The sequence below is a fragment of the Nicotiana tomentosiformis genome, chromosome 5, assembly GCF_000390325.3.
Source record: "Nicotiana tomentosiformis chromosome 5, ASM39032v3, whole genome shotgun sequence".
NCBI classification, from domain to species: domain Eukaryota; kingdom Viridiplantae; phylum Streptophyta; class Magnoliopsida; order Solanales; family Solanaceae; genus Nicotiana; species Nicotiana tomentosiformis.
Window position 1 is genome coordinate 9,706,217 of NC_090816.1, and position 24,921 is coordinate 9,731,137.

At 37.9% G+C, this 24,921-nt stretch overlaps 1 protein-coding gene across 1 annotated transcript; it reads left to right on the top strand.

Annotated features, from left to right (window-relative positions):
• Positions 1–9,561: 9,561 nt before the first annotated feature.
• LOC104102075 (E3 ubiquitin-protein ligase SDIR1) lies at positions 9,562–24,281 on the top strand. Its single transcript, XM_009609685.4, has 9 exons — positions 9,562–9,752; positions 19,802–19,980; positions 20,101–20,155; positions 20,242–20,294; positions 20,409–20,637; positions 20,764–20,878; positions 21,497–21,542; positions 22,797–22,922; positions 23,679–24,281. The coding sequence occupies exons 2-9, from the start codon at positions 19,903–19,905 to the stop codon at positions 23,796–23,798; spliced, it is 822 nt and encodes a 273-aa protein (XP_009607980.1). The 5' UTR covers positions 9,562–9,752; positions 19,802–19,902; the 3' UTR covers positions 23,799–24,281.
• Positions 24,282–24,921: the final 640 nt, after the last annotated feature.

The window sequence follows — 24,921 nt, forward strand, 5'->3', positions numbered from 1 at the left end:
TGAGTTACTTTCAACAATAACAAAGATATATTCACTTGACAACACCCACTTCAGTTATGCCCCGTGAGAGCTAACAGATATAATTTAAGAGAATGATGGGATATCAGCATCCAGCTAGGGTTAGAGTAACCCAAAATGGTGGACGGATTGTTATCATTAGCTCACTTTTCCGAGGGATATTGCAAACGTGGTAATGGTTCTCCCTGTGATACACCCAGATGGTACACTCTAGAATAGTACAATCAGATATAAATATTAGAATGTTCAAAAATTTCAGAAGATTGGCATTGGAATTCTAGAAGGGATAAATATTTACCTTTGTATGGCTTTTGTCCCTAGTAAAGAGAGAGTGTTAGGTGACCCAAGAGCCAGTGAGTTGAATCAAGGGGAGCTAAAAGTGAAAGAATATTTTGAAGAAGTTTTCATAATAAGGTGATAGATAGAAATATTAGCAGGAGAATAAAAAGAAAGTAAATGAAGCATTATGAGTAAGATGTTATAAATGGATGATAACGGTAAATCAAAACATGACAAGACTACAGATTCTATAGTCAAGTGAAGGAAAAGACAAGAAGTTACAAGCCTTGAGATAATAAAAGAGTATAAGCCATAAAGTCACGTCCCCATTTCGAGAAATGAGTTGGTGACTCATACATGATTACTAGAAGGAAAAGTTAGACCCCCGGAGTAATAGAAATTAGTATGGCCTACTGAATAAGATAAACTGAACATGAATTCGGGACCAAAGTATTTGATAATAGTTGACATTGTGAGAATTTCAGAGATTGCGTTCCGGGCGATAATTGAATGGACAACAGAAGAATAACTTTTAAAGGTCATTCAGGAAGACGTTTCCCTAAAACAAGCGCTGTGAGCAGAGTTAAGCTTAAGGGACTAAGTGTGCGAGTTACACAAGGTGTCACCTTTGTGTGTAAGAAATTAAATTATCCCTGGTACATAAGGGTTAACACAAGGCAAGTAAGAGTCCGGGAAGATGTGAAAAGATGCCAAATATGAAGAGGTGAAACATTTATAGGTAAATCTTCATAGCAATAAATGTTAGTACTCCCCTAAAGGGGGAAGATGGTGTGATATGGTATTAAGTCAGATTTATGCGGTTAAGGTAACTATGGAATAGTAAATGAAGAATGTGGTAGAAAGGCAAAAGGACTGGAATTGCATTTATTCAGATCCTACGGATATGATACGACTCCAGAATATTATGTAAGCATGACGACGGGGAGAGGCAGAAAGGGTTCCATTACTAGATGTTATTGATAAATAAGTGTAAATGAACATTGGATACATAAGGAGCTAGTGTGCGGGATAAGTTAAGAAAAAGGATATAACTCAAGAGAGATTACACAGAATATAGATATGAGAATGGACTAACGTGTAGTTAGTAGTTGATTCAGGAAGAACCTAGCCATGACTAAATAAGCGGATACAGACAAATCAGTAGGTTGTGCAAGATAAACATAGCAAAACCCAACTTAGGGAATTCAATCTCGCAAATATGATGACATCGTAATCCTTGAGAAATATTCAGATAGGAGTTGGGGTTGTTAAAGGTACCGTATAAGTGTTACGAAAAAAAAATGATGCCACTAAGAAGAAAGTCCAAAATTTTTTAATTCAGAATCAACCTTACGAGCACAAGGGCACAGAGGTAAGTAATTAAGGATAATTATAGGTGAGTAAGAATGTCAAAAATTCTTTCGAGTATACGATGTAATAAGATCGCAGCCTTACAGGAGTCAAAGGGTCCCCCTAAGTCTACAAAGAAAGACTAGCTGAGGAAATAAGGAAGAAGGCTTCAACTTAAGCATAGTGACATAAAGAAGAAATGATCTTGTAACAACAGTATCACTACAACATTGTATGCACTCCATAAGAAAGTGGCACATATCGTGGCTAATGAATGGGAAAAAAAATCAAAAGATGATATTTGAGATCATATGAGTTATATGAAATTCAGTATTTGCGGGCAATGAGATAAGCCATGTATTCATGTAACAAGTGGCAGAACGACCATGAAAAGTAATTGCTTAGGTTTAAAGACAACTAAGAAAGCACGAGAAGAATTATCTGACCCACGATTTAGAGTTAGCCGCGGTGATTCATGCACTAAAGATGTGGAGGCACTATTTGTATGGCATTCATGTTGATATCTATACGGATCATAAGTGCCTTCAATATAGCTTCAATCAAAAGGAATTGAATTTATGCCAAAGGAGATGGTTGGAGCTACTGAAAGACTATGACGTTGATATTTTATACCATCCAGGGAAGGCGAATGTAGTAGCCGACGCCCTCAGCCGTAGATCTAAGGGTAGTCTGTCATATTTACAGCCAAAGAAGTGTGGGATAGCCCATGAGATTCATCATCTAGCTAGTCTTGGAGTTCGATTACTGGACTCAGGTGATACCAAAGTTACTATTCAGGACACGGCAACATCCTCTTTAGTAACTGAAGTGAAGGAATGCCAGTATGAGGATCATGTGCTAGCTCATTACAGAGATACATCCCCTCAAAAGGAGAATACACCATTTGAAATTACAGGAGATGGAGTCCTCAGATATCGAGGTCGATAATGTGTTCTAATGTGGCAGGGTTGTGCCAGCAAGTTATGGGAGAAGCTCATTATTCTCGTTATTCTATTTATCCAGGAGCGACGAAGATGTATCATGATATCAAGGGAATATACTGGTGGGACAAAATGAAGAGGGATATAGCAGAGTTTGTTGCTCAATGCCATAATTGTCAGCAGGTTAAGATTGAGCATCAGAAACCCTGTGGATTATTACAGGCTATAGAGATTCCGACTTGGAAATGGGAAGTGATTAATATGGATTTCATCATAGCCTTACCTCGTACCCAATGTAAGTTGGATGCTATATGGGTTATTGTCGATAGACTTACAAAAGCAGCTTATTTTCTGTATGTCAGGACTACCTACTCAATAAAGGATTATGCAAGGCTTTACATTAGGGAGATAGTATGACTTCGTGGTGTCCCTATATCTATTATCTCAGATAGAGGTGCTCAGTTTACAGGTAATTTTTGGAGGTCCTTCCAAAAAGGATTGGGGACTCAGGTAAGTCTTAGTACAACATTTCATCCCCAGACAGACGGTCAGGTTGAACGTACTATTCAGACATTGGAGGATATGCTACGGGCTTGTGTGATGGACTTCACGGGTAGTTGGGATGATCATCTTCCACCTATTGAGTTTGCATATAATAATAGTTATCATTCCACCATACGAAGCTCTTTACGGACCAAAGTGTAGGTCTCTTATAGGATGGTTTGAGATTGGGGAAACTAAGTTAGTAGGACCAGAGTTGCTACAACATGCAGTTGAGAAGATTAAGCTTATAAGGGAAAGGCTATTAGTAGCACAGAGTCGTTAGAAGTCGTAAGCAGATAATCGATGACGAGACTTGGAGTTTCAGGTAGATGACTGGGTATACCTAAAGGTGTCACCGATGAAAGGCGTTATGATATTCGGTAAGAAAGGAAAGCTTAGCCCTCAGAACATTGGACCTTATAATATCATACGCAGAGTAGGCCAGGTAGCATATGAGTTAGACTTGCCTTCCAACTTGGAGTCAGTACATCCAGTTAATCATGTGTCAATGCTCTGCAAGTGTATTGGAGATATTTCTAGAGTTGTTCCAGTTGACGATGTCCAGGTCACAGAGCATCTATCATATGATGAAACTCCCATTGCTATACTAGATAGACAAGTTCGGAGATTGAGAACTAAGGACGTAGCTTAAGTTAAAGTACTTTGGAGGAACAATAATGTGGAGGAGATGACTTGGGAAGCTGAAGAAGACATGAAGTTTAGGTATCCTCACTTGTTTCCGCTTCCGGAGGAGGATCAGACTGAGACATCATAGCCTTAGGTACGTATATGGTACTTGATTCTTATGTTAGATATTATTATTGGTCGTGTGAGGCCATTGGTGTTATTGATGATTGTGACCCAATGTGGCTTTTGTACTGTTGGGTTTGCTGTGTGACAAGTTGGTAGTAGTACCATTACAGAGGAGACTCTGCCAAAATTTCTATAGATTTTTGGAAGTTTAACATTCGAGGACGAATGTTTCTAAGGGGGGAAGATTGTTACACCTTGTGCGTCCCAAGGTGACGTAATAAATATTAGATATTTTAATCATGATTTAAATAATTTTAAAGTCATAATATGGCTATATATGATGTTTGGATAGAAAATATGAAGTTTGGAAAAAATCAGATTAAAGTTGCGCAAAAACCAACTAAGGATTTGCCCTGTAACAAAGCTTTTTGAGAAATATATTTCGCGTGCTATATGAGGTCTTTTTGGGACATACTATATATCAAATTTAAGGTCTTGAATGTAGTTTCAAACTCTCTTAACCGTTCATTCATACGACACCCGGATAAAAGGTTATAAGCATTGGAAGAAAGGTCAATCATAGGGTGCCAAGTAGCACCTTTTTGACTTTTAAAAAAAAGGGATATTTACATCCCATCTCGTATCTTTCTCCATTTTTCGAGAGAGATCGCCCAAATAACACCCCTAAATTTACTCTTAAGCTCTCTACAAGAGCTTCAAACAATATTATCATCCCGGGCACGGAATCAAGAAGCGATAACATTAAAACGATCCCTACGACGTAAGTATCGCTATATCGCCTCTCATTTTCTTTGTAGTTTGAGTTTTAGAAGGTACTTCATAGTTACAAAAACATGAAATTTCTGTATTTAAGTTTTTAAATATCAAGGAATATTGATAAATTCGTTTCCTAATAGTTAGACCTCATGGAACGGTGATCGGAAGCCGTGAGTTCGAGTAATTTGACTTATAGTGGACTGTTTTGTGGACTGTTTCGTGTTGTTTTTGGGTTGTCTATTGTACTGCTGATTTATGGAGTTTGGTAGGATAAAAAGGGCGTGGAGAAACGCTATATGTGGTAGGGTAGTAGGTTGGTCGCTCGTCGTTGCAGTTACAGGCTAATTGATAACTTGTTTATTGGGTGTATTATGGTATATTTGGGGGTTTTGTTGTATTGAAGGGCCCGGATTGTAATTAGGTTGGTTTTGAGTTGCTGATTGTATTATGTTTGTATCTCGCCTATAGTAGGCTTAAGGGAGCAATAAAATCAGGGGAGATGCTGCCCGTTTTATTTTAGAATCGAGTTATCGTTTGAGATACGTAATATACTACCACTATCTAAATTGTGCACGTATTTATTTGTTATAGGGTTGGCACGCTAGTTGTCGTAAGCTTGTTGTTGAGTTGCATTGGCGACTTGAGGTATGTTAAGGCTATCCCTTCTTTCCTTTTGGCATGATCCAAATTATATAAACGACACAAGCAAAATACTCAAATTTCATAAATGACTCTATTCATAGAAATACTAGGGGTGTCTACCCGTGAGGTCCCAGAAAAATACGTATTTGATAAAGTTCGTCCGAAAGGAATATTAATTTTATGATATTCGAGAAATCTTATTAACGTATTTCTTATGCATTTCATGCATTTATACATGTGCATTGACCCATGACCAGAAGGCTTTATATATGCGTATATTATATGCATATGGGATATGAAAAAAGGTTAAGGCGTTATATACGCACCACCACCTAATCAGCTGGTATATGTTGATGATTTTGCCCACATTGGCCGAGATGATATGATGGGATACCCTCAGAGGCTTGATGATGTTATGTACACCTATACCTATGCATGATACGACATTTACACGCTCGTGCATGACATTATAAATATTTCAGAATTCACAAAGTTATTTAGACTCACAGGTGGAATTCTTTACCCCGTGTTTCATCTATGTATTTGATGTACTGATTTTCATGCTTTACATACTCAGTACATTATTCGTACTGACATCCCTTTTTGCCTGGGGACGCTGCGTTTCATGCCCGCAGGTCCCGATAGACAGGTTGAGAGTTCTCCTAGTAGGCTATCAGCTCAGCAGAAGGTGTTTGTGCACTCCACTTGCTCCGGAGTTGCCTATTTGGTCAGTATGATCTGAATATGTATTGTTTGGTATGGCGGGGATCTGTCCCGACCTTTATGATATTTATGTACTCTTAGAAGCTTATAAACATATGTCATGTATACGGATACTGGTATGGCCTTATAGGCCAGTACATCATATGTATAAGTCAGTATATCAAGTTGGGTCACCCTATATTGAGTATTTCCTCATGTTTTATTCTACTTATCTCATGACAACCTCTCCGGCTCAATTACCTATGATAGTATGATACGAAAGATACGTTATGTTGGTATTCGGTTGAGTAAGGTATCGGGTGTCCGTCGCAGCCCATCGGTTTGGGTCATGACAATAATGGTCGAGTTAGTGCTTGCTCGAACTCGAAATAAAAGTAGCTCGTAAGCTTAGTACTCGAGTGAATGATTCGAACTCGATGTAATGTATTAGTACTCGAGTGAATGATTCGAACTCGATGTAATGTAGCCCGTAGGCATAATGTTTGAGTGAATGCTTGCTCGAACTCGAAATAAAAGTAGCCCGTAGTCTTAATAGTCGAGTGAAAGATTCGAACTCGACGTAATGTAACCCGTAGGCGTAATGGTCGAGTGAGTGCTTGCTCGAACTCGAAATAAAAGTATCCCGTAGGCTTAGTAGTCGAGTGAATGATTCGAACTCGATGTAGTGTTGCCCGTAGGCATAATGGTCGAGTGAGTGCTTGCTCGAACTCGAAATAAAAGTAGCCCGTAGGCGTAATGGTCGAGTGAGTGCTTGCTCGAACTTGAAATAAAAGTAGCCCGTAGGCTTAGTAGTCGAGTGAATGATTCAAACTCGATGTAATGTAGCCCATAGGCATAATGGTCAAGTGCTTGCTTGCTCGAACTCGAAATAAAAGTAGCCTGTAGGCTTAGTAGTCGAGTGAATGATTCGAACTCGATGTAATGTAGCCCGTAGGCGTAATGGTCGAGTGAGTGCTTTCTCGAACTCGAAATAAAAGTAGCCCGTAGGCTTAGTGATCGAGTGAGTGCTTGCTCGAACTCGATCTTGTTTGCATAATAAATCTTGAATATAGGATATCGGTAAAGAAGAGGGCTTTCTTTACAAGTCATTATTAATGTGTTCATGTTTTGCGTCAGGGCTCGGGCCAGCTACATAAGCATGGTTCGTTTTGACCATTTGGCTCTTACATTGTTTCCTGTCGAGACATTGTTTGTCATGAGATAACGAAGTAACTTCCTTTGCACCGAACTTGATAATCATCATAGATGCGTTCAATGATAAAGCCCCCAGTATACGAGGTTGATTTTAAAGAGGCCTCAGATACTCAACAGTAGTATCGTTTTAGGCGTTACATGTTCCAATTGCTTGGTAGTTGATTACCATTTTATCAGACCGGGTTTGGAGGATTTCTGTTATATGGCCGGTATCGATCTCTGGTCGACCTTTGCTTGGTAGTTCTTTTAGTAACGGGCCTAGAAATCAACTGGTCATCTTCGACTCTTATTTTGGATTGATATCGACTGTGCACATCGGTCCAAGTAATAGCTGGGTACTCGATCAGATTTTGCTTCAGCCGCCGTGAAGCCATCGAGCTCCGCTCGTTTAGACCTTGAGTGAAAGCTTGAACAGCCCAATCGTCTGTGACTGGTGGCAGATCCATTCGTTCCATTTGAAAACGAGATACGAATTCCCTTAGCATCTCGTTATCCTTTTGTATTACCTTGAACGGGTCCGACTTTCTGGTCTCGACTTTTATGGCTTTGGCATGTGCTTTTACGAAGAAATATGCAAACATAGCAAAATAATCAATAGAGTTAGATGGTAAATTATGATACCATACCATTGCCCCCTTTAACAGGGTTTCACCGAATTTTTTTAATAATACAGATTCGATCTCATCATCTTTCAAATCATTACCTTTGATGGCACACGTATAAGAAGTGACGTGCTCGTTGGGGTCAGTCGTTCCGTTATAGTTGGGTATTTCGGGCATACGAAATTTTTTGGGGATTGATTTTGGGGCCGCGCTCAAGGGAAAAGGTTTTTGCACGATATTTTTGGAATCCAACCCTTTTATCATTGGTGGATCCCCCGGGATCTGATCGACCCTAGAGTTATATGTTTCTACTTTTTTATCGTTGGCTTCGACTCGCTTTGTGAGTTCCTCGAACAATTTAGTAATTTCGGGAGTAGTCCCCAATTATTGCTCATTTGACTTCACTATGGCTGGCTCCGTTCTGTGGGTGATTTCTAGAGGAGTATTGGGCTCCGGCCTACTTTGTAGCTGCGTTTGGCTTTGCAACTGAGCTATTGCTGCCTGTTAGGCTTGCAACATTTTGAAAATCATACACAAGCTAACGCCATTTTCCTCAACATTTTGGGTATCTCGATCTGCAGATCGAGTGCCACCATGAATGCTATTTTCGGGTTCAACATATAGATTCGTCTCAATGGCTACATGCGAATTGATAGCTATCGGCGCTCCGATTCGAACTCCAACGGCATTTATAAGTGTTCTTTCGGTACTGGGTGTCAAGTTATTATTTTCATCTTAAAGACCGGCTCCGTTGTCGATTGGTGAAGCCATTTGATCGATAATTAGTCGTTGCTAATCCGAAATTCAAGATATTTTCGGAAACAAGCGTAGAACACAATGGCGTGTTTTTTCAGATTTGTATCAAATAACCAATGTTATACTTAGCCCGACGGTGTGCGCCAAACTGTTTACCCGAAAAATCGGATATAGTTAAATTTGTATATGGTTTTAAGGACACGTGATATAACTTGATACAAATTGTAGAGTGAAATGTAAAAATCTCTATATTTGGCAAATGAAATGAAATATAAGGTAGAGAAAAAGAAAACGTTGATGAACAAGGCAACGTCCTCCCCTTGAATGTGTTAACATCCCCCTCTTATATTAGAGGGATCCTACTTTATCTATAATAATAAAAATATATAGTGGAGGACCCACGATGAATTGTCTTTTCCTCGATTTCCGCCAAGATTCTCTCCCATAGTGCGGTTGCAACGGCTCTTGTCTGCAAGCTCGATATTGGTTCGAGCTCGGTATTGGATCGAGCCCTCGGCCTTGGTTCGAGCTCAATTCTGAATATGGGTCTCGATATTCGGGGTGAGTGTTGGTCGGTCTATGTATCTTCGATTATCTCCGCTTTGCCTCGTAATTCAATTTGGATATGAGCTCGATAATGATACCGAGCTTGTCATTGATCGGTCTTAAAGCTCGAAACTCGACGCCCTTACTTCGGACCTCGACCGAGCTTGTCATGCAGATACTCTTTGATTGAAACATTATCGTCTCGACCAGTCCGTACGACTGACTCAATCGGTTTTGACCGTACACAAAGTACACTTTATAAAAAAATTGATCATTAAAACAAATATTTTTTGTATCAAGCATAAATGTTAATCTCACAAAATATTTTTCTTGAAACACCATTTATTTATAAAAAAAATTTAAAGTAAACATATTTTGCATTTTGGCCGAGAGATGGACCATTTCTCACCAATTAGCTGGCCAAAGAAAATTAGATCAAACGATACCGTACCATATAGCAACCCGATTTCAAAAACCACTCACGATTTCAGACACACATTTTTACTTTTTAGTGCGGTGCGTGTGCGTCCGAGTCAATTTCTGGGTCTTTTCTGACTCGTTCGCTCATCATTCATCAAATTCCTAAATTAGATTGCCGATTCCAATTATTCGCCTTAATTAAAACGCTGTAAGTAATTAATCTCCTCTCTCTGAATCTCTCTTTTCCATTTTGTATAACATGTACCTTCTAGAAACTTCCGTCATACGAAGGATTCAATTTTGATGCACCGAAAATTTTGTTAATTGTATAAACTATGTAACTCTGCGCGAATTTTCTTTTTTCATGCTGAATATTAGCTATTTGTTGATAAATTTTTGGGGTTTTAGGCGAAATTGCATTGTTATTTTTTAATCATATTTTGATTAAAATAGGTGTATTTTGCTTCTAATTTTGATTTTAGTAGTATGTAGAAGGTAATGAACATTTTCTATTGTGCTTTATGAAACTAAACATGTAAGCTAAATCCAATAGCTTTGGCTGAGATCCTGTGTATGTGTTAAATTTGGGGTTTTAGGCGAAATTGCGCAGTTGTAGCAATTGTTAAATGTTTTAAGATATTTTGATTAAATTATGTATATTTTTCTTGGAATTTCGATTACAAGTATAGAAGGTAATTGGACGTTCGATTGTACTTTATGAAACTAAACATGTTGTAAAATTGCCCTTGAGAGACAGGGGCGAATGTACAATATAAGCTATGGGTTAAGCTGAATTGCTGAATCCATTAGGTTTCTCTCAGACCCTGTATATGTGTTAAAACAATTTGCTACTTTGTATTCAGTTTTAGCAACAATAAGTATTTTTTCCTATTGCGATTATAATAGATGTATTTTGATTGGAATTTTGATGTTAGTAGTAGAGAAGGTAATGAACATTTTCTATTGTACTTTATGAAACTAAACATGTTGTAAAATTTCCTGTGAGAGACAGGGTGTTGCGACCAAACACACTCACGCAAGTATACGCGGTCGTCAAGTAATAAAGTGACTAAAAGTCGGATATCGAACCCACGAGGACTTATAATTAACTATTAACTAAATTAGACTATCCTTATTATCTAAACAAGAATTAAATCTAAAAATATTTTATTCCAACTAATTAAATAAGAAAAATATAAATAATAAACTGTGAACAGAGAAAGAGCAGATTTTAATGATATCAATGTAATGAAAACGATCTAGGGTTATGGGCTATCTAACAATCCTATTGTATTCTTCAATTTAATTTACCGACTAATTTATCTAGCTTATTGGTTGACAGGGTTAATATTGCTCATAAGAATCTGTCGAGTTCTTACTCGCCTATTCAAGCTAACCTAACGCCTATATGTCTATGGAGTTAGAATCAACAAGAACGCATTTATAATTCCTGTAAATCAACCAAGCAAGGCAATTAGGTATATGTCTATCCTAACCACGAATCCGTTCCCCGATGCCCGAGTTCAAGAACTTGCCCTACTCAATCCTATATGCAATATAGAATTCCCACTTTCGAGTTCAATTCTAGATTCGTAGATAATATTCAATTGGTGATCAAGCAATTAAATAATTAAGTGCAAGATTGAATAAATAAACTAATATGATAAATCAAGAAGTCAAAATCAATATCCGAATAACAATAGTCATGAAAGAACCACAACCCTAGAACGTGAAGTTTAGCTCCACATAGACATGGTAGCCAAACAAATCATATAAAGAAACATAAAAATTACTAAGTTTGGTGGGAGAAAGAAGAAACTTGATGAATTCCGGCCTCCACAGCTTTTTCGTGGCTTTTTCCCTCTTCCCAATATGTTAGATAACCTAAAAGAGGCGTTTTTAGCTTATATATTGCGTACAAAAGTCGTGGGCCAAAGCTCTCCTATTCCTAGTCCAATTCGGCTTCAGGGATTGATGCTAAGGTGGATGCGACGCATCCACCTTGTCCTCCATTTCAATTTTTGCCTGCGAAGGTGGATGCGACGCATCCAGCCTTCTTTTCTACTTCCCAGTTTCGCACGCGATGGCGAACGCTATGGCCCAACTTCACTGCTAAGGTTGCACGCAGGATGATGTTTTCCTAGGTTGGATGCGACGCATCCAACCCTTCTTCCTCTGGCTAAACCACCTTTTCTTCATATTTTGCACTCCGAACACCTTAAATCGTCACACATAACTTAATTAGTCATCAAACCAATAATTACACCATGTTGGGCGTTTTAAAGATTAAATAACATCAAGAAGTGGTTAAAACATGGGTAAAGTAACATCAACACATATCGAAATATGCCAAACATCACTACCCCACACTTAAACCTTTGTTCGTCCTCGAACAAACCATCATATAGTAGACGAAACAAAATTAAGCTCTTATCATTCAAAGCACACTGCACCTATGACCATGGTTATTTGCAACAATTAGGCTCTAGACTATGCATCACATACACTTCCCTTTACTTAAGCCATTCTTTTAAAAATATTCGAACAAAGATAACATGCTCACAACAATCCTAACCTCAAAAACCGACTCAATGTCACAATGCACTCATGGCTTGAACAACCAACATCATAGAGAAGTCTAATAACGTTACCTATCCCTCGTGAAACCATGTGCCCTCACAACAAGAACAAGAGAGCGAGTTCAATCCACACATTCGAATCTCATGATCAAATATTTTAATGACTCACATATATCAAAGAAAATCGCTCACTCTCACAGAGAAGTCACATGCATGCAATTGGTACCATATGCTTGCCCTTAATGTAAATCTCTACTAATGTAAGCTCGCTCGATCTAAAATCAATTAGGACTTTTTCATGGTTGTAATGTGGGCTAAGGGAAAGGTAGGATATATTTTAGGAATAGTGACTCACCCTCCTAAGCACTTTAATACATCACAAAATTACTTTAAGCGCAAATTCTTCAACACCACTTCAATTTCACAAACAATATCACCCCCAAAACAGTCCCTTTTTCTTTAAGCACTACTTTAATTCATACCCACTAGCAAGAACAAGATAACAATTTATTCATTTATATTTTTCTTTCTTTTTTTTCCAGATTTTTCTCTTCTTTTTTTTTTTCTTTCAATTTCCGCTAGTGGTGTATTATTTTACAAAATAAGTGCACCCTTCTTTCTTTCATTGGTTTCACTCAAAAGTCACCCCACACTTAGTCCCTTCTTACTTCTTTTAGCGCTCATCTAACAATTAAAGTGCTTTAAGAGGTAAAAGGATCAAAACAATATCAATTAAGAATAAAAAGGGTATAGGCTTGTAATGTGGGTACCAAATAAAAGGTCTACAGGCTCAAAAGGGTTAACTAGGGATAGATTTTATTTGTGATAAGCAATAAGCTCAAAAAGATCAAAGAAAGCCTAAAATTATTTTTCAAACCGAGCATCACCTAAAATTTCGCTTCAACTCACATACCGGGCAAGTTCTAGACACAAGTACACTACATGGACTACACAAAAACCTCACCACACATGGCACATGACTCGCTAAGGACGGTCACATTCCGACTCTCAAACAATGCAAGTATTCACGGAGCAACGAGATATTAAGCATTAAGCGCAAAGTGAACACAAGTCAAGAAAATGAGAAATAGGCGCCACAAAACATGCTATCCATTTTAACAAGGCATCATCAATAATTTCAAATCATACAGAAGATACTACACATGCGAAAGTATAAATATGTTACTATCAAACAAGTCAAGGGCGCCTAGGTTCATCATTCTTGCTCCTTTTATTCCCTAAATTCCTAATCTACTCGGAAAGAAAAAAACTACCCGGTTCAAACTACATCCCATGGAAAAGAACCGAGGCACAAAGAAAAACCACAGGGGATTATTACTACCTAAAGAAAGCTAAAAGATATATTTTGGATTTTTGTTTAGACTTTAATCCCTCAAGAAAACTGTCTAGGAGATCAATCGTCGGGAAAAGTCCAATTTTTCTATTTTTTTTTTTTTTCACAAAAGCTACTACACTTAAGAATGAGTACTACAACTAAGCTAAAATAGCACAGAAACTTATCCAAACGATCTCCTCACCCCACACTTAAAATTTTGCAATGTCCTCAATGCACATTATAAATAATAAGAGGGTAAACGAGACTCCCTGGTAGGCCAAAGGCCGAAGCAATAGCGGCTCACGAGGTACTCAGACTTCCCCCAGGCATCGTCCTTTGTGTGGGCACCCCACACTTAGTCCTCACCATCTAGCTCGCTTTTGCACTCTTCTAATGGCTTTGCTTCCTATGCTCATAATCCTACAAAACAAAAATAAATACTACAAAATAATAAAAATAAAATAAAATAAAAAGTAAACAAAAATAAAAGAAAGCAGTAACGCTGGGTTGCCTCCCAACAAGCGCCTGATTTAACGTAGCGGCACGACGTGAACCACTTTTTGCCTCCACCTCGAACTTATGAATTGAGCCCCTAACATGGCATCCAGTTTGCGGCTATGCTCCAGTGGTGGGGCTACAAAGATAACCAGGCCAAGTAATAAATTTTTCACTCTACACTTCTCGGCCTTTAGATGAGGAATGTATTTTTTGCTTTTTGGCATGACAAATTCAAAAATATAGGCATCATGTTCCTCTTCCATTGACTCCTCCAAAGGCTTAGATGACTCGATTTCCATGTCATCATCCAAATACAATGTCGAAAAATGTTTAGAATGAGGACCAACACGCCCCAACTTTAGAATTGTATTACTATTTATATCCTCATATGTGCACACATTAGAGTCTTCAAATATAACATTATCTGCTACCTCGCATGGCTCTAGTGTACTTTTCTCAACATGGGCATCATCAACAGAAATATGCTCGAATGATTGGCTCTCCACTTTTAGCTCCTCAATTTGGCGTATAAGCTCCTTTTCAGCTTCTGACAACTCATTACTATTTTGTTGGGCGATAGATGCAACAACCTTTGCATTTAATTTATCTTGCAAGTCGTGAATAGTAGTGACAAATTTATAGATCCCTTGTCCCAGTTTAGATCTTCCCTCTATAAAGTGTCTCATCCCATCAGTAAGTTCCTCATGTTGAGCTTCATATATTTCTAACTTTTCAGCCTGTTCTGCCAGCCAAGTTTGGCTCAAAATCTCCTCTTTTTCAAAAATTTTCTCTTGCTGGTACTCGCTCTCTTCATTCAATTCTTCCATATTGGCCTTCATTCTTGTGATTGCTGCCCTCATTCTTTTCATATCTTTTTTGAGTTCATCCTGTTGCTCTGCTACTTGCCTCAGAATATCCCTAATATATGCATCAGGCTCCATATCCTGCACTTCATTGCCCCTATCAAACTCAGAAATATCATTAGAAAGATCATAATAAGGGCTCAGAGAAGGATGAACAGGATTAGGACAACCATCCCAATGGCCATCTTGACCACCACACATATTACAAATATTCCACTCAAAGGATTGAGATTGTGCGCACAACTCGCTCCTGGGAACATTCTGACAATTTTTCCACCAGTGGGGTCCTCCACAATATGGACAAGGATCATCAAAATAAGAATAACCATCATTCGAACAATTTTTATTCCAAGATGCCATGCTAAAATAAATAAAAAATACTAACTAAAATAAAATAATAAAAAAAAACATGAATAGATAAAAAAAATGTCTAATCTAGAAAAATAGCAAATTTCTAAGTCCCCGGCAACGGCGCCAAAAACTTGTTGCGACCAAACACACTCACGCAAGTATACGCGGTCGTCAAGTAATAAAGTGACTAAAAGTCGGATATCGAACCCACGAGGACTTATAATTAACTATTAACTAAATTAGACTATCCTTATTATCTAAACAAGAATTAAATCTAAAAATATTTTATTCCAACTAATTAAATAAGAAAAATATAAATAATAAACTGTGAACAGAGAAAGAGCAGATTTTAATGATATCAATGTAATGAAAACGATCTAGGGTTATGGGCTATCTAACAATCCTATTGTATTCTTCAATTTAATTTACCGACTAATTTATCTAGCTTATTGGTTGACAGGGTTAATATTGCTCATAAGAATCTGTCGAGTTCTTACTCGCCTATTCAAGCTAACCTAACGCCTATATGTCTATGGAGTTAGAATCAACAAGAACGCATTTATAATTCCTGTAAATCAACCAAGCAAGGCAATTAGGTATATGTCTATCCTAACCACGAATCCGTTCCCCGATGCCCGAGTTCAAGAACTTGCCCTACTCAATCCTATATGCAATATAGAATTCCCACTTTCGAGTTCAATTCTAGATTCGTAGATAATATTCAATTGGTGATCAAGCAATTAAATAATTAAGTGCAAGATTGAATAAATAAACTAATATGATAAATCAAGAAGTCAAAATCAATATCCGAATAACAATAGTCATGAAAGAACCACAACCCTAGAACGTGAAGTTTAGCTCCACATAGACATGGTAGCCAAACAAATCATATAAAGAAACATAAAAATTACTAAGTTTGGTGGGAGAAAGAAGAAACTTGATGAATTCCGGCCTCCACAGCTTTTTCGTGGCTTTTTCCCTCTTCCCAATATGTTAGATAACCTAAAAGAGGCGTTTTTAGCTTATATATTGCGTACAAAAGTCGTGGGCCAAAGCTCTCCTATTCCTAGTCCAATTCGGCTTCAGGGATTGATGCTAAGGTGGATGCGACGCATCCACCTTGTCCTCCATTTCAATTTTTGCCTGCGAAGGTGGATGCGACGCATCCAGCCTTCTTTTCTACTTCCCAGTTTCGCACGCGATGGCGAACGCTATGGCCCAACTTCACTGCTAAGGTTGCACGCAGGATGATGTTTTCCTAGGTTGGATGCGACGCATCCAACCCTTCTTCCTCTGGCTAAACCACCTTTTCTTCATATTTTGCACTCCGAACACCTTAAATCGTCACACATAACTTAATTAGTCATCAAACCAATAATTACACCATGTTGGGCATTTTAAAGATTAAATAACATCAAGAAGTGGTTAAAACATGGGTAAAGTAACATCAACACATATCGAAATATGCCAAACATCACAGGGCAATATACAATATAAGTTATGGATTAAGCTGAACCTAGTAGCTTTGGCTCATCCACTGCACATGTTTAAAAAATCTACTAAATATGTACAAATATTAAATTTTGAATCTAGTGACTCTAGTAGTAAGTGGGTTAAGTGGCATCCCAAACCCATAAAGTTCTAATCGTGGATCCGACTATGCTTGGAGACTCTTAAGAAAACTTTCTTTTGTGTCATTGTGGAAGTAAAGCGATTCTAACTTGTTATGGATGGAACTTTTGTATTTGATAAATCACGATACATTGGCTTCCTATAATGTACTGACAAAAAAGTGAACTTTTTCTTGCTAAAGATGCTCTTTGACGGCCAATTACGAGTCTATTAGTGTGAAATCTCGGAGTTGATAGGTTACAAGTCTTTTAGCTTAAGAGTTATATGAACTCATCTACATTATGAGTGCAATACTAATACTACCTGGTTTACTTGGTCCCTCTTTCTAAAACATTTGCCTTAAGTCAATGTGAATATCCTGCCAGTTGGTATTAAACATGCCCGAGCTTCCCTTGTGTTGGAAGCTACATTGGCATGACTATGTTATTAGGTGATGGCTGTGAGTAGGGGTGGGTCGGGTCGAATACGGGTAATGCAAAACGGATAAATTATCTGCCCGACCCATATTTAATACGGATAGAAAATGGTTTAACTGGCGGATAATATGGTACCCATATTATTCATGGCTTTTTGAATATGATCATCTTTGGGAGAATTTCTAGTCTCCCAAGTTTGAGGAACCCACAATTTGAGTCTTTACAAATGTAAAAGTTGAACCCATTAGTTATCTATTTTCTAAGTGGATAATATGGTTCTTATCCATATTTGACCCGTTTTTAAAAAGTTCATTATCCAACCTATGTTTTAGTGGATAATATGGATGGATAACTGATTTTTGTATCCATTTTGCCACCACTAGCTGTGAGGAAGGATAGAATACAAAGGTGTAGTCAATTGGGGCACATGTGTATACATTAGAAATTTTGGAGTTACTATACATATAGTACTCTTCTTGGCTTTTTGCTTTAATCAACACATTCTCTCCTTCTCAATATTTATTGTACGTAGTCCATCTTTTATCTTCTTGGTAATTGTTAATTTGAATTGATATCAATGGTATCAGAGCATTCAAACTGTGCATTGATTCTTCCATTGCATAATTGTATTCAGAAGCTTGAGATAGCTTCGTCAGATGGTTACCTAGATCGATTTTTCGAAGGTCTTTGATGGCTAATTCTCAGGTATCAATTGTGATTATCACAATCATGCCCTATATTTTCATCTGTCTGACTCTACAAGTGCTAGTCTAACTTTGATTTTGTTTATTCGCTTGGGAAATCGTTAACTCTTAGCTAGATAGTTTTTCCCCTAGCTAAGAACAAGTGAGGTTGGTGATAAAAGATATAGTCAAAGAAGAAGATCTAAATCAAAAGACATTCTCACTTCTACCTAGATGGTCACTGTCTGATCGATTAGGCAGTTGAAACAACAATAACGACGACGACAAACCCAGTGTAAATCCCACAAATGGGGTATGGGGAGGGTACTATGTACGCAGATCTTACCCCTACCTTGGGAAGGTAGAGAGGCTGGATGTGTACAATGCATGCCTTCTTGGAGACCTCTATGGGATGGTGTATATGGAATGCCTCAAGTGTCAGTATATAGGAAAAGATCAAAGTTTTAAAACTATTAATATCCATGCATAGCCTTAAATAGTGTCAAATTAATGCAACTTGAAACTCACGAAGTCTTCGATGGATTCTAGGATAACCCAAAGCCACTATGACTATTCGTTGTTCAGTAATGAAGAGGGAATAGGGTTGTCAGTATTCTCGTCTATGTAGATGATATTTGATGACAGAGAATGATATTGAGTTAAAACAAGAAGCAAAGAGGAGCTTGCGGCAGAAGTCTAAGATCTAGGGGAATTATGATACTTCAGAGGGATTGAGTTTGCAAGGTTAAAAAGTGGAATATTGATGAACTAACAAAAATATGTTCTATGGCTGATATCTGAACTGGGCTAGGGGAAGCAAAACCAGTCATACCCACTAGAGCATAAGCTTTAATTGATTCTCTGCAAATTATTACCAGTATGCGAAGCTGGAAAGACATTCTCCTTTGAAGGATGTGAGTTGTTATCAAAGATTAGTTGGCAAATTGCTGTATCTAACCAAGACAAGACTTGATATACCTTTTCTATTTAAAAATCCAAACTCTTTGGTCATTTATGGAAATCATGCTTGGAGGTTGCTTTAGTGGTAATCAAATACATAAGAAGGAGCAAGGTATACTGATGGCTGCAGTTGCTCCAAGAACAGTGTGGTTCATTGTGACTTTGATTGGGTTGCATGTTCTAACACTAGACAATCAATCATGGGATACATGGTGAAGCTTGGAGTTCTTTGATTTCTTGGAATTCAAAGATACAAGATACTGTATTAGGAGCTAAGCAGAGGCAGTAGCATGAATTCTGCAGTGGCTGAAGTTTTAGGTTGAGTGATGTTTTAAGGGAGCTGAGAGTTGAAATGCAAAAACCGGAGAAGCTGTGTATTGTGACAGTACGTCTGCAGTCCAAATAGGGGGAAATTCATTTCAAAAGATGACAACATATATTGACATTGATTGGCGTTTTGTGGGTGAAAAAAATTCAACAAGGTTTCATATAAGCCAAACAAGTTTCCACTAAGGAGCTAATATCTGAATTTTTAGCAAAAAGATTGGATAGGACACTAGATGATCATTTCTTGGCAAGGGGTGTTAAACATTCTACTCTCTCAAGTTTGAGGAGTGTTGAAAAAGACACATTGGCGGTGATTCTAGGTGGTGAATGTGACATAATTGATTACTGTGAGGAAGGATAAAATACAACGATATAATATAGTCAGTAGGTCGGTTATGGGTGATGGAAATTGGTATTGTACATACTTTACTCTTCTTACATAAATGGACACATTCTCTTTTCTCGGTATTTCTTGTCCTAAGTCCATCTCTGCTTCTTGTGAATTGAGCTATTAATCTTCATTGATAACAGTTTGCATTAGTGTTGTCTGGTGTAGTAGATTAATGTTTGTACTGGGCATGGTTTCTCACTTCACTTTCTCTGGATTTCCAGTTAATTCCACCTCTTCAGTGGTATTTGGCTGCTTGGCTGCTGAACCTTCTATGAACTATCAATTTTTTTTGTGCTGAAATAGCTTTTGTACAACTTCAAACATGAGTTTTGTTTTCCGAGGCACTAGAGCAGATATAGAACCTGGTTTTCCAGGATTGATCCCCGAGCGCCGTGCAGTGGTAATTTCTTACATCTCCTTTTGATGTCTAGAGTGCTCTAAATGCTTCTAGTGATAGTTACATTCATTATCTGTTTTACTCATCTTGTGTACCTTTTCTTTTTTTCTTTTCCACATTCAGCGAGTCCATGCAGCCCGGCCGGTTAATACTAACTCACTAGCTTTTCTTGTCACGGGTACCTGTAGCTTAGATCCCTTTGTTATTTTTATTTTTTGGTCTGATTTACCTACAACTTTCGATGTAACCACTTTGTTGTGACAGTGCTCTTGCTGTTCATGATTCTGAACTCTCATCAAATGTCACCCAATTTTCTGGTAAGTAGCCTCTTAACGAGTTATATTGGAGCATGTGTATTTTATTGAATTAAATCTGGTCCTTAATTTATTCAATTGGAACTTTGTCTGTTTTGCATTAAATCTACCTTGCAGCTGTGGTTGGTGCTCGGTGTCTTCTTTATGGCAACGACCCTTAGGATGTATGCAACGTGTCAGCAGCTTCAAGCCCAGGCACAAGCTCATGCTGTTGCTGCCAGTGGCCTTCTTGGTCCTACAGAGTTGCGGCTACATATGCCCCCATCTATAGCACTTGCAACCAGAGGACGGTTGCGAGGGCTCAGACTACAGCTTGCACTTCTTGACAGGGAGTTTGATGACTTAGGTGAAAATGCAAGCATCTCTGATCTTGAGCATTTTCTGGTTTTATAAAAATTCAGAAACCAAATCTTGTCTTGAAATGATCTTAAAAGGTGTGGGAAGTTTATTGATATTTTTCTGGTACTAGCAGATTACGAAACATTGAGGGCACTGGATAATGATGATGTTCCTACAACACCATCAATGACCGAGGAAGAGATAAATGCTCTTCCTGTTCACAAGTACAAGGTTTCTGGACCCCAAAGGTCTGTTGTGTGAAATTTGTTACTACTTTTAGCTTCCCCATATTTTTGACTTCCAGCATTTGCTGTACCAAGTTGACACCTAAAACGGTCCACTGCCTTCTTCCTCTCTTCTTTGTTAACTTCCATCTGTGGCCTTATGATTTAGCAAAATGAGGAGGTTGATGCCAGTTTTAATCAGTTGTCAGAAGATTACCAAACTATGGTTTCAACTTGTGATCTCTCAGGTTGCTGGTGTCCACCTTGATTTGGTCTCATGCATGCTGGAAATTTATTAACTACAACATAGTTTTGTATTAATGTAGTCAAAACCTAAAATTCTACGCAGCGAGATTTGTTAGAGTGCGTAGGTTATAGTATTAATTTTCACTATTCTTGCTCCTTTTTGGAAGGTTAGGAATTTTTATTTCTCAATTTCTCTGATGAAGTTATGGACTATTAAGTATCCGTATGACAGTTCTTTTCTTTTTTATTTATGCCGGAGACTCCCTTCCTCGCAAAATGTTTTTTGCTATAATCTTGTTAGAATTGATTAGTGTATTATCTGATAGTATGGTGCCATGACTCTCATTCAGTAATATCTTGGCTTCTCTTGATCCTGATGATTGCTCTTCTTGACAGTGCTGGTTCATCAACACACCCGGCATCTTCTTCAGGGTCCATTGAGGTACCTCATTTTCTAGCCCTTTCTTGAAGCTTGTAAAAGAAGTGCCTGCCCAATAATTTATCTTTTGGAGTTGTTTTTGACCTTGCATTTTAGTGTCCTTTTCGTCTGAACAATTGATTTGCAGGAATGATATTTGCATGACTTATCTATAAAACACAATGTGATGATGCATCCTATTTTCACTACTCCCTCTGTTTCATTATATGGAGGTGTTTGACCGGGCACGTATTTTAAGAAAGAGAGGAAGAATATTGGAACTTGCGGTCTTAAACATACCATAGACATTTTTATGGCTATAAAAGGCTTGTCATTATGGGTAAAATGAGAAGTTTGAAGTTAAATTATTTCCAACGATGGAAGTGTGCCATTCTTTTTGGAACATATTAATAAGGAAAGAACACCACATAAAGTGGAACAGAAGGTGTATGACCTTTTTAGTAAGTTCCCAATGTCTTTACCACAATTTATGTTTTGATGACAAACTGATCCTTGTCCAGTGACACCGAAGTGTATGCAAAAAGTTAAATCTAATATTAGAGAGGTGTTTCACCTGATTCAAGTGAATCATTGATCTAATTTCATGGTTTATAGTAGATGCTGCTCCTATGCTCACGGCATTGCGCAGCCCCTAAGCTCTGTGCCTAAACTAGCCAATTCTAATTTTTCTTATTTCTTTTTCTCTTCATATTGAATCTAGTCTTTCTGAGAGGGTCTTCCTCCAGAGACGTTAGAGCTCATGTTCAGACAGAAAGTATAATATGGAGCCTCGTCAGAGAAGTTCTCAACCTTTGGTAGGAACCTCCCGGCTCTTTGAGAAACTGCTTCATTTACTTTATATTCTGAGGCTCTTCTCCTCAACTCTACCGTAAACCAAGATTCTCAAAAGATTGGAGCACATTTTGATCTATGACTATTAAGCCTATAGCAATGAAGCTCTTCATCTAGAGAATGAAAAGCTAACCATTGAAGAAGGCAGAAAAAAAAATGAATGGAAGAGTAAATTTGAAGGAGGAGATTATAATAAAGGCAACAAAAGACGAGAACTACCTTGCTGCATTGGTATCCTCTACTACTAAACCTTCACTTCGTTTTCCTCGTTTATTGCATGGTTGATGAAATAAAAACCGAGTCATGTTGGTGATCTGTATTTTGCGTGACAGACTCTTATATTATTTGCCAACTGTTTTTTGTTCATCAAGATTTCATTGTTTCGTTACGGGAAAAATGATGAACTTATTATTGTATTTCAAGCAGAAGAAGCAAGAACCTGCAACTGCTGTAGGAGCTACAAAGAACCCTGATGACGAACTAACTTGCAGTGTCTGCTTGGAGCAAGTCAATGCTGGGGAACTTGTTCGCAGCTTGCCTTGCTTACATCAGGTTAAGTATTTTGATAGTTACTTTTATTCTTGTGTCCAGCTCCTGAAAAGGGTAGTCTTCTAGCATGAAAGTGTATCACACATTATTACCTTCACAAAATCCCTGTTGAGCAAATTTCCATAGATTAGTAAGAGTTTTTGATTTTGTTTTTAGTATAGACAATCATCTTAACTATTTTGAGATCTCACTTTATTATTGTAAGTATCATAAGACGGAAGAGATTTATGGTTTAATTACCAACAGGCACCTAGAAGAACTTGTGGATAGTATAGAGAAAACCAAGTATTATCTCTTTTGTACGTTTTATTTATTGGTATAGTATAGTTTAGCTCTATTATAAGGGTCCCATGATTTATGCTTTCAAGTTTTCAAGGAGAACCCTTTTTTTTTTGGGGGGGGGTGGGGGGGTGGGTGGGGGGGGTGTTGTTGAGGATAAAAATTTCCCTAGTTTAAGCTAGTAGCAGTGGAGTCGGTGGTGGACGCACGTGGTGGCAAGCGGGAACCCGCTTCATCAAAAAATAATACTGTGTATATGTATAAATTAGGATTAAAGCTGCGTAAATTTTGTATAAATATTTTATTTGAACCCACTTGACAACTACTATTTTACGACTAAAGTTATGTACTTCTAAGATTGAACCCGCTTGCACAAAATCCTGGGTCCGCCACTGTGGAGTTAATAGTATTTAGTATATGTATATGTGTATATTGTCGCAGAGCAGGTGTGTATTTTAATTTATATCTTTTGTGTTGCAGTTCCATGCAAACTGCATTGACCCATGGCTAAGGCAGCGGGGAACTTGCCCTGTCTGCAAATTTAGGGCCGGGTGGGATGAGAATGGACAAGGAGAAGTTGATGCTTATGATATGGTGTAGTTTCTGTACGGTGATAGACTACTGTATCTCTAACTTATTTGTAACACCAACGTCAATACACACAATACATGTATATGCACGCAGAAGCCTGAATCAACATGAGTCTCATATGGCACTCTGTAATTGTGCAAAGTAGCAGAAATATGTCACATTGGTAAATATTAGCTTAGTCTTCTAATCTTATCAGGCTGCAGAGGTGAGAGCTCTCGATCGAGGACAACCTTTTGGCCTGTGCAGATTAATGTATCTGTTTCCTCCCATCATTGTCCTGAAATTTTTTGTTCTCTGGAAATTTTAGCTGTTGAGGGAATGCATTTGTCGAATATGGCTATCTTTATTAACAAAAAATTTCAGGAAATTGATCCCATGTTAGAAATCTTCCTTTTATTTGTAGTTTGGTTCTAATTAGTCTTTTACGTCGAGAGATATGACTAAAAATATTTTGTTTTTGATACTATGAAACGCTACATATCTTTACTCTTATGTGGATGGGGCTGATGAACCTTGAATTTTGTACTTAACAGCAGCAACAAAGGAGCAAGTCTTTTTTTTTTTGGCTCCAGTAAATATATCATTGTCCTACAAGAATTCCTTTTACTGCTATGGTAGAGAATATGATTTTGCTTAGTGTAACAACGAAGAATTGAATAATCATGTGAGGTTATGGGTTCTGTTCTTACTATGTACAGGGTTACTCATGTCCTCTTAATCATCCTATGGAGCTAATTAATGCTATACAATGTCTTTCACCTTTTTCACAAAGTTAACTCTTTTGCACGAACGGGAGCCTTGGCGTAACTGACAAAGTTGTTGCCATGTGACTAGGAGGTTACAGGCTCTTGCAGAAATGCAGGGTAAGACTGTGTACTATAGACCCTTGTGGTTCGGTCCTTCCCCGGACCCTGCGTATAGCGAGAGCTTAGTGCATCGGGCTGTCCTTTACTCTTTTGCATATATATATATATATATATATATTTTATAAAGGATTACGATGAAGACAGAGAAGCACCATGTCTTCCCCATCATGTATTCATTTTTGGGTACTGATTTTTATTTTCATCGCGGTAGTCGTACCGGATCATCTAAAAAAGCCACATGCATCTATCAATATTTTTTAAGATTC